This window comes from Halichondria panicea, chromosome 1 (genome assembly GCF_963675165.1).
Source record: "Halichondria panicea chromosome 1, odHalPani1.1, whole genome shotgun sequence".
Classification (NCBI taxonomy): domain Eukaryota; kingdom Metazoa; phylum Porifera; class Demospongiae; order Suberitida; family Halichondriidae; genus Halichondria; species Halichondria panicea.
In genome coordinates, this window is record NC_087377.1 from 4036385 (window position 1) to 4046250 (window position 9866).

At 40.0% G+C, this 9866-nt stretch overlaps 1 protein-coding gene and 1 pseudogene across 1 annotated transcript in view; both read left to right on the forward strand.

Moving 5' to 3' along the window:
- Positions 1 to 273, forward strand: part of LOC135334732 (uncharacterized) — a 40347-nt gene extending 40074 nt beyond the window's left edge. The window contains exon 34 of the mRNA XM_064530031.1: positions 228 to 273. Coding sequence (XP_064386101.1) covers positions 228 to 254 — 27 coding nt within the window. The 3' untranslated portion in view covers positions 255 to 273. The remainder of the gene's footprint in view (positions 1 to 227) is intronic.
- A 142-nt stretch (positions 274 to 415) lies between these two features.
- LOC135337400 (uncharacterized) lies at positions 416 to 9570 on the forward strand (annotated as a pseudogene).
- Positions 9571 to 9866: the final 296 nt, after the last annotated feature.

The following is a 9866-nucleotide window of genomic DNA, read 5'->3' on the forward strand; positions in this document are numbered from 1 at the left end:
ACAAGACGGCTTAATAATCTATACCTTGCATGCATGGGTCTAGATGTTGTTATAATTATTTAGCCTGCTTGCTGTTGCTTATGTTGTTTATACAGCTTTAGCTGTGATCTCAACCTCAAGGACAAATGCACTCAACTGCACGGCATTGCTGTCAAGAGGCTTCCCTCACGCGTCAACATCAAGATATTGGTTGCCGAATGGTGCCAACACTATAGCTTCAAGGACAAGTGCTAAGCTCAAGTGTGTCCAGTTGAGAACTGAGACTATATATTTTGTCTTGTACATGCCTTTACAGAAATTCATACCGTATAGCGTGTATATTTCGAGGGTATAAAAATGTTCGTGGGTTTCGCTGATTAAGCATGTACCGCGAACATTTTTATACCCACGAATTTAATATCACATTCATGCATGCTGCCGAAAGGCTGCTATTCCCCAAAAATTAAATCCATGGTTGCAGTACAGTGCTCTGCAAAGGTATGGAAAATCACTGTACACATTTAAGTCTTTAACGATTCATAATTAAATCAATGAGTCTGATCGAGGTTTGTACCTTTTACCTGTGGTAACAGTTAATGTCCATATAAGGAAGTGGTGTGCAGCTAGCCATGTAGTGTATCAGGCCACTAACTATAGACACTGTTTTAACTGTATAGCTGTTCAACTGGTCACTTTTCACAATCTCTCATCTCTTCGCTCTAAAAAGTGTACGATTTGCTTTTGGTTGTAGACATCTCCGACTAGCCAGCATGGATAGACAGCATTGCAGTGTAATCGTGTCTGCTTGCTTACTGTCTGTGTTCGCTCTTTGTGTGGGCCAAGCTCCAATAGCTTTTTGTCAAGAGGATTTTTCGGATAACTTATCGTGTGAGGAAATAAATGAAAAGAGGCGCTGTAGCTTCCCCAGAAGTGAACTCTGCAACAGTAAAACACTTTGTGCTGATGGATCTGATGAAGATGTAATCACTGGAACTGGATTAGATTGTGAGATTTGAATGTGTAATTATGTACATGGCCTCAGGCCAGTTATAAAGTCTACATTGATTGTGTTGACATAATTCTACATATGTGACATTGCTACAATCATTACTTAATTGTTGCAGGTGATGGTAGTCTCACTGGTCGCAAGGCTACTGACGATGGTAAAGTGGAGCCTGGATTTCTGTGTTCTAATGGTACTATACTGGACCTGGTACAACTGTGTGATGGCACGGCCAACTGTGAGGGTGGAGATGATGAGACACACCCTCTCTGTGCAAGTAAGCTATTATGCTAACTCAGCATCTTTTGTGAGTCTTATATAAAGTATCAGCCACTACAGGGTTTTGCAGAATCTTTGAAATAGAGGGTGTAGAGCGTTCCTTATATGGATATCTAATCATTACACATTGTGGTCTCATAAACACATTGTGGTGAAATGCCATGTCTGCAAAATTCAAAAACAAATTGGTTTTTCTTGTGAAAAAAGCTGACCAAAGCATTATTTGGGATATAAGATGGAGAATAGTACATCAGACAGAGCTGCTTGGACTGTCTTATCAAAGTGTTGCTGAGAATCTTCAAGTTGATCCATCAACTGTTTGCAGAATAGTGCATTGTTGACATGCTGACTAAGATCTACAACTTTATGGTTGACCACAGATAACCTTATTATGCTTATAAGGAACGCTCAACGCAAAACGCTTTTTTGTGGATATTGCAAAGATTCTGCAAAACCCTGTATTATAAACAAAAATGGCTACTAGCTTCTTTAGCAGCTCTTTCTGACTCTTGTAGCTAACAAAAAGCTAGCGCTTTAGTGCAAGGCTAACTCATAAGTTGAATAGAAACTTTGTGCGAACAGATGATGCTATGAAAGATTCTGAAGAGACTGCAATAGCCTTCAATGTGAGTCAAACAGCCATGACTCGAGAAAAAAGCTTTAGTTTGCTAATATCCACAAATCAAAATCCAAGAGAACGTGGCTAGAAGCCTATAGAAGCTGTTAGTTTTCGTCACATTGCAACCGTTGAGCAGTTACAGCTGAAACAGACACACACACACATACACATGCACACAGTCAGCTTTACTATCCCTCGTGCGGCTACGCCTCGAGGCATAATTACTCCAGAATATTTGGCACAGGCCTAGCCATGCATGGCTTGCATTTACTTCGCAGTGCCAGCACAATAATTATTATGCCTCGAGGCATAGCCGCACGAGGGATACGGTAAAGCTCAGAGGAGGTCCGACATGCGTGCACGAATCACTACAAGTTCAGTGCATTAATATCATTGCGGTCAAGTGATATATCCAGTAGGCCCTGGTAAATTATGCCGGCATAATTTGGGGCATAATAGGTTAGGTCATTATGCTGGCATAATTGGGGCATAATAATAGGTGAATTTGGTCAGCTTGGTGCAAATGCAACGGTCCTCTGCTGTTGCTGAACGTCTTTTAAATGCTTCTTTACATCTAGAAGATTTATGTTGAATTTTCAGTTATGTTATAAATGTGCAATACAAGAGATAATTATTTTTTACTACTATACTGCTGAAAAAAGGACGTCAATGTGGGGCATAATGGGTTCTTTCCACAAGCATAATAGGCTGAATTTGGGGCAGTGCTCAAAAGCATAATAGGCAGAAAAAGAGCATAATTTTCCAGGGCCTAATATCCAGGCCAAATGCACTAGCACTTATTCCTGGATGTAATGCGCAATTAATACCATGTGTAAGAGAATCGATTTTGAACCCCAGATCCTGGCAGAATCAATTTTTTTCTTTGTTGAGGTCCTGGTAAAGCCACAAACCAATAACTCTTTTTAGACTGCTTGTTAGATACTACTTTCTGTGATTAAACTCTTTTAGACTACTTGTTATAGATACTATACTTTCTAAGTTGTGTGATTGAATTCTGTCTTTAATACTTATCTCATGCATGATCACAGACTACTGACTATGCCTTTGACAACGGTTTGCTCCCACTGTTTGGCTACAGGTCATTTAAGACGATCAGTATGCACTATTAACTGTGGATACCCCTTTCTTGTGAAACAATCAAAGCACATTGCAAATTATTTACCTCTTCTATAACACTAATTCTTTTGAGCGAAAGCAAAAAAAATGGTGAGAGGCATTAGCAAGCGCACGCTTGCAACACTCGTTTCTTTTACCGGTCAAATTGTTGTCAAGGAGCATGCTATCAACTTGTCAATATTGATCAATCGATACTGGATTGCGTGGTAGATTGGAGAGTGTCATGAATGCATTTATCCTGCTGACTTGCGGATTGGCTCTGGAAGCACTATTGACTTTGTACTGTTTTTTATTCTCCTGTTCAGCCATTATCTGTTGCTACTGCTCGTATCTACACCACCTTTAAAGATGCTAAGTTATACTTTCTCCAGACACAACTCATCTTTTGTGTGTCCTACTGTATCCCTTTACCGGTCAAATTGAAGGTTTAGACCAGCTATAGCTGTTAAAGGTGACACATACTTCCATCGAGGCAGCAGTGAGGTATAATCGACTGGTGAGTGTGTGTGTGCACAACCATTGACCCACGCCCATCTTCTAAGCCAAGTGTTCATTGGGGGGGGGGGGGCAATCAAATCAAGCTCAGTTTGTGGGTTGGGCCATAGGTTGGGCCATAGGTTGGGCCGGCTGACCATAAACTAAAGTGATAACCCTTTTCCCCACGGTTGCGAACGACCTGGAAAGGGATAATAGGCAGTCTCTTTGGACTAAGTACTGTGAATGATATTCATTGAGTTGCACATGCGCAGTAGCTCAGAACATGCCCACATTTTTATAATCATATCAATGTTGAAACCACATTTTTGCTGAAGTGTGTTATTTTGCTGCTGAAATTAAAAAGTAATGACTTAATCCCATTTTTTGATGCTATATAATTTCATTGTGTGTTGTCAATTTGAATAATAGATAATAGGTTGTGAGAATAGGCTTAGTGTGGTAATCTTACTTACGGACACGACCGTGACATTAGGTTTTATGTGGAGGTATACCATCCAACTTATACAGTAATTTTGCTCCAGTCTCGTTTATGTGTAGTAGCTTCATACTTATTGCCTATAATTATAGACAAGTGTCTGTTTCCCTACTATGGAGGATGTTTTCACACAAGGGAGTGTAAGTCCACCGCTAGAGAAGCAACTTGTGGACTGTGTCGTCCAGGGTTTGCAAGAGACTCTAGAAATTTTGAAACGGGTGAATGTGTTGGTAGGTATAATTATGTCAATTGAGGAATATAGCATTTACAATATTAATAGTATGAACATTGTACAACCATGCATGCATGCACACCTGTTAAGTAAACATTAACAGACTGATAGAAGTACGTAGAGGAGGCTACATTTACTTGTAATTCTTTGGTACGAGTTAATCTTTGCAAATCATATGCAGAGGCTGATTTCAGATTTCAAAGCTCTGTGTGCGAAAACCAGGGAAGAACAGTTAGTGTGACGCTTGAGACAACTGGAGTCCTTGATAGAAGAGTGCTCATGGACGTTAGGGTAATTGGTGGAACTGCTACAGGTAACAAATTTACTTTTTTCTGATTGAAATTACTCTTTTTACAGTTGGTAATGACTTCACATTATCAACAAGTCAGCTTGTATTTGAGCAATTTTCTGGTGGAGGAACAAGTAGAGGAGTGACTATCAGGGCTGTACTCGACAGTGTTTCTGAAGGTAGGAAAACTATTCTCCTGGAAGCTTCAGCTGGTGATTGGCCATTCGCTATTGGAGGGAATAGTACTACGATTACAATTAATGAGTGCTCAGTGAAGGCAGGTAAGTTTGGTGGATATTATTACTAATTTTTAATCTATTTTAATGCGTATAGAGAACCTATTTTTGCTTCCATATCGAAGTGTTAGTGAGGGTTCTGGCTCAATAACTACGTATGTACAATTGGCCAGTGGAGTTGGTACCCTGACAGAGGATCTCCTTGTCTACGTATCGACCAGTTCTGGATCTGCTATAGGTATAAGTATAATTTGCTTGTTGGAGTATCTTATAGAAACATTATTTTACCGTCGTTCACAGGCAACGTTGACTATCACGAGACACAGTTATTTCTCACCTTTCCTAATGGATCCACAGGAGGAGTTAGGATTCCATTTTCTGTTCCATTAATTGATGATAACATTGCTGAACATCAAGAACATTTCCTTATAACAGCTTCAACAAGTGGCAATGGAATTGGGATATACCCACAAACAACATACAGTCAAAGTGCATTCATTAGTGATGATGATCGTGAGTTGTCACCGTTCAGTACTTTATGCACGGGCCATGTGCTCTCGTATTGTATGCGAAGGACACTACGTATAGTACAGTACAAGCAAATCGCAGGGAAATTGCATGCCCATGCTCACATTCGAAATCCGATAAATTACACGGTACATGTACTAACTGGTAATGCGTGTTTAATTTGGTATCCTTTTTAACACTGTTTTCAGCTTTTATAGTTGAATTTGAGTACCCAAGCTACACTGTACGAGAAGGAGATAGTGTGAAAGTATGTCTGGTCAATACCACCAATCTAGATAGGATCTACGATTTCATTGTGCGTTTCTACACTTCATATGACTGTGATACTTCATCCACTACAGGTATATATCACAACTAAAATTTATCATTATATAAGGTTTTGTTCTTCCATACAGCTGATTTGGATTATGAAGCAGTGTATAGCGAAAGTAATGTCATATTCCCACCTGACACTAATCGAGCATGCACGATTATCAACACTTACCACGATAACTTGCAAGAAGGAGTAGAAAAGTTCATTGTCCACGCCATACACCGGAGTGGAGTTGGGCCGTTCTCCTCACTACAAACAAACGTTTTTATTATAAATGTGAAGGGTAGGTGAAAAATTGACCTGCATTTTTATGATTGTTATCGACTACTATCTTATTACGCATGCAGTGGATCCAGTGACAATATCAATTGAAGAGGCATTCTATTCTATTACTCAACCTGAAGAATCTGTGGAAATATGTCTTGTTACTAAAGGCAGCCTGGATGAAACAATCACTATAAGCCTTCAAATTACCCAACGTGCGTTCTAAAAAGTATAGTATCAAATAATTTATGTACTAATCTTAACCCTAACCCTAACCCTAACCCTAACGTACAGATCAAACCGTGGAGCTGACCATTGATATTGCAATTACTCGTAGATGCGTAATTGCCACTGTTCCAAGTATACACCTCCTGTTCTCAACAAATGGTCGTATTGAGACCATACAAGCTGCGATTGTATCAGATAATCGTCGAGTGACCCTTGATCGATGTCAAGCAGAGATAGCATTCTTTGATGGAAGTGGTTAGTCACATGACTGCATGGCATCATTATCGCATACTTACTTGCAGTTAAGGATGAGTGTCCAGTCTTACCGGACCCTACCAACGGACAAGTTGAACAGTTGCTCACTGATGGACTGATTCTCCCTGGCTCCATTGCCATATACTCGTGTGATGTTGGGTTGGTTCCTGATAGATCACGGTTCAGAGAGTGTACGGCTGATCTCACCTGGTCAGGAATCCCACCGGCTTGCATTCAAGGTAAGATAATGTGGGTCAACTTTCTCTTAATATATGTTTTGCCGTCAGGTGCGGAGGGCATTGTTGAAAGTTTGTCTAACGAATTTATTATTGGATTACCTTCCTTAAGTGTTTATACATCACAATATCTTATTGTTACAACAAATGGTCAGCGTGTTCCTTTTATTGTTCTTGGAAATCAATTTGACAGTATTTCTAATGTTGAGTACACATATAACAGATACATTGTCATTCCGAGTTCCCATATAGGGACAGGCATTCACATAAAAGCAAAAGCAAATGGAAAAATTTCTGTTCAAAGCTGGCTGGATTACGGCTTTTTATATTACTCAATAGATTCTTTTTTAGCAATAAGCGTGAGGCCTATGGATGATGTGAAAAAGTATGAGTATTACTCTATACCATATAACTACTCCAGCTTGCTACACCTTGTTGCCACTGAGGACAATACTATTGTTAACCTTGGATCTTCATCCATCTCGCTGGATCGCCTTCAAACACATCAAATTAGTAATATCGCTTCTCTCACATCAATTAGAGTTTCAAGTGACAAACCTCTTTCAGTTATCAGTTCTAAGAACTGTTTTGATATTGGTTTTGTTAATGTTCAATCTTGTGACTACCTCAGCGAACAGTTGTTGCCCACTCACCTATGGGGTAGAAGATTCCTAGTGGCATCATTTCTTGGACTGAAAAATGGAGAGAGTCTACGAATTTTGGCGTCAAAATTTCCTACTACAGTCACAATTGCATGTGCAGGGAGTAGCATTCCTCGTGTAGTAATTCTATTTTCTCGTCTTGGTCAGTGGAGAGATGTAAAACTTGATGAGCAGCCTGGGGGTGTTAGGGACAGGTTTTGTGTAGTAGAAGCTACGAACCCAGTGTATATAATTCAGTTTGCTCGAGTTAGTGTGGGTGATTCTTACATGATGACCATTCCAGCTGTTGAACAATATGGTGAATTTTTCACAGGGTTTGACGTTCCAAATCTTTCTCCTTTTAATTTCGTGAATATCTATGTGACACCCGAGCATTTTTTTCCTGGAGGGATTCTTGTTGACGGAGATGCAGTGTTGGACTGGACAACTGTACGGTGTCATAGTGGTGAAATTTGTGGGCACATTTCGAGGCCTGTTTTAATGAGACAAGATCATTATCACATTATATGGCATCAAGATCCCAGAGGTAGAATAGGAATATCAGCGTACGGATTTGATACTGCAGAGAACAGTTCATACGGTTATCCTGCAAGCATGTATACCATCTCCACAAAGTAAGTGACAGTATTCATTCTCATGCAGTGATAATTAATTATGCCGTGCTTTCTTTTCATGCAGGTGTTGACGAATGTGTGCCAAACTTGGATATTTGCGATCCAAATGCCCAGTGTATAAGTGTGAATGGACGTTACAGATGTGTTTGCAATGATGGCTATGAGAAACAGAGAAATAAAACCTGTACTGGTATGTAACATGACATTGTGTGTTGTGCTTTTCATAGATTTTTGCACAACTGAATTCAGATATAGATGAGTGTGCAGTTGGTACTAGTGGCTGTGATGTCAATGCTTACTGCACTAACACTATTGGTGATAATAACTGTACCTGCAACACTGGCTTTATTATCAACTAACAATTGATAGATTGATTTCCTCTTTCTCCTCAGGTACAAATGTTCGTCGAGTCAATGATTCTGTGATTGGAGATCCACTGATGACTGTACCACTCTACCTCACCAACACTAGTGCACTACAGAGCAATATCAATCTCGGAGAAAATGAAGTTATTAACCTTTGCTTTGAAATTCACGGTCGATCTGACGAATACTTCAATCTCGTATCTGACTCTTGTATTAGCGTGAATGCACATTACCAGCGAGCAGATCCACAACTACCCGCCAATATTATTGATGAGGTAACAGTGCGAGCAGCTGGTCTTGACGGGATCTGCCGAAATATTGCAGTCAGTGTCGAAAATTGCCAGGCAACAGTCGATGGATCTGTGCTCGATGAGACTTACACAAGTGCTGGAATATCTGTGAGACTGTATCGAAATCGTGTTCGAATTTCTGCTCCTAATTGCCAAGACCTTGATTTGGTGATGTGGGTGTTTTGTGAGCAGACAGAGTTGAGGGGCTACCCTGAACTGGGAGAGCCTGATATCGTGGTCGGTGTTAGTATGATTCACTTTGTGATTGCTCGTGGACTTAATATCAGAGAATCAGCTCATGGCTTGCTGGGTAAGCGGTGAATAAAGAGCGTCCATAGCTTCTTTGCAATTCTATAACACTCAATCACGTATGATAACGGTGGAATATTTACAAATGTACCTTTAGAGAACAAAGTTTTGCATGGTAACTATTACTTTGTTGAGGAGTTATTTTGTACAAACCAGCTGTTCATTTAAGCCTTTAGATTGCAGTTGATTACTGGTTCCACTGTACACGATGAATTAATTTAGTATTTCGATGCTATTGTTTTTTATTTTTTCTGTCTACTTTTCTACAGGTCAGTTTTGGAATGTTCCCATCACCATCGAGCGCTATTTGGGCTCTCTCTCTGATGGCAGCACACGAGACGATACCTACATCCTGACTGTCAACTATCCAAACACGTCCCTTCGTCGTTTTGTGACCTTTCTTCACTCTCCAACGTGGGACAGACGAGGGAAGGAGTACTGTTTGTACGGGGGTAACAGACAGGGTGGAGGGATACTTGAGGTAGAGTCACCAAATGATCCGGTTATCCAGGGACGCTACAAAGACTATATCGTGGGGGAACAGTTCGGAGTGGACTTTGTGTATTCTCATTTTGAATCTTCAGAGTGTAGTCAGTGAATAATTATCGTAGCAATTATAACAAACTTCTAAGTGTGCATTGTAACTATCTTAGTGTCAATTGTTATGTGTCATACGGTGTTGTATAACTAATTAGTTATTTAGTTATTTCATATCATTCTTATAATAATAATGTGTGTAGTTTCAAGAAAACGTATCTCTTAATTGGACTGTCCAAACCAATTTTATGATCTCTCGAAACGCGGGCCTAGTTTTCGAGGCTCCACTGCAGGTAAAATCATCACGTGCACTACTCCGTTTCCTATCCCTCTAACTCTTCAATCTATGCATGGTTCCACTCAGAGGAGGTCCGACATGCGTGCACGAATCACTACAAGTGCTAGTGCATTTGGCCTGGACATATCACGTGACCCCAATGAGACTCTTCGATATATAATAATAATTATGTATATCTACTTCTAATAGACTGTGATAATTGTATTCCATTGTGCATGCA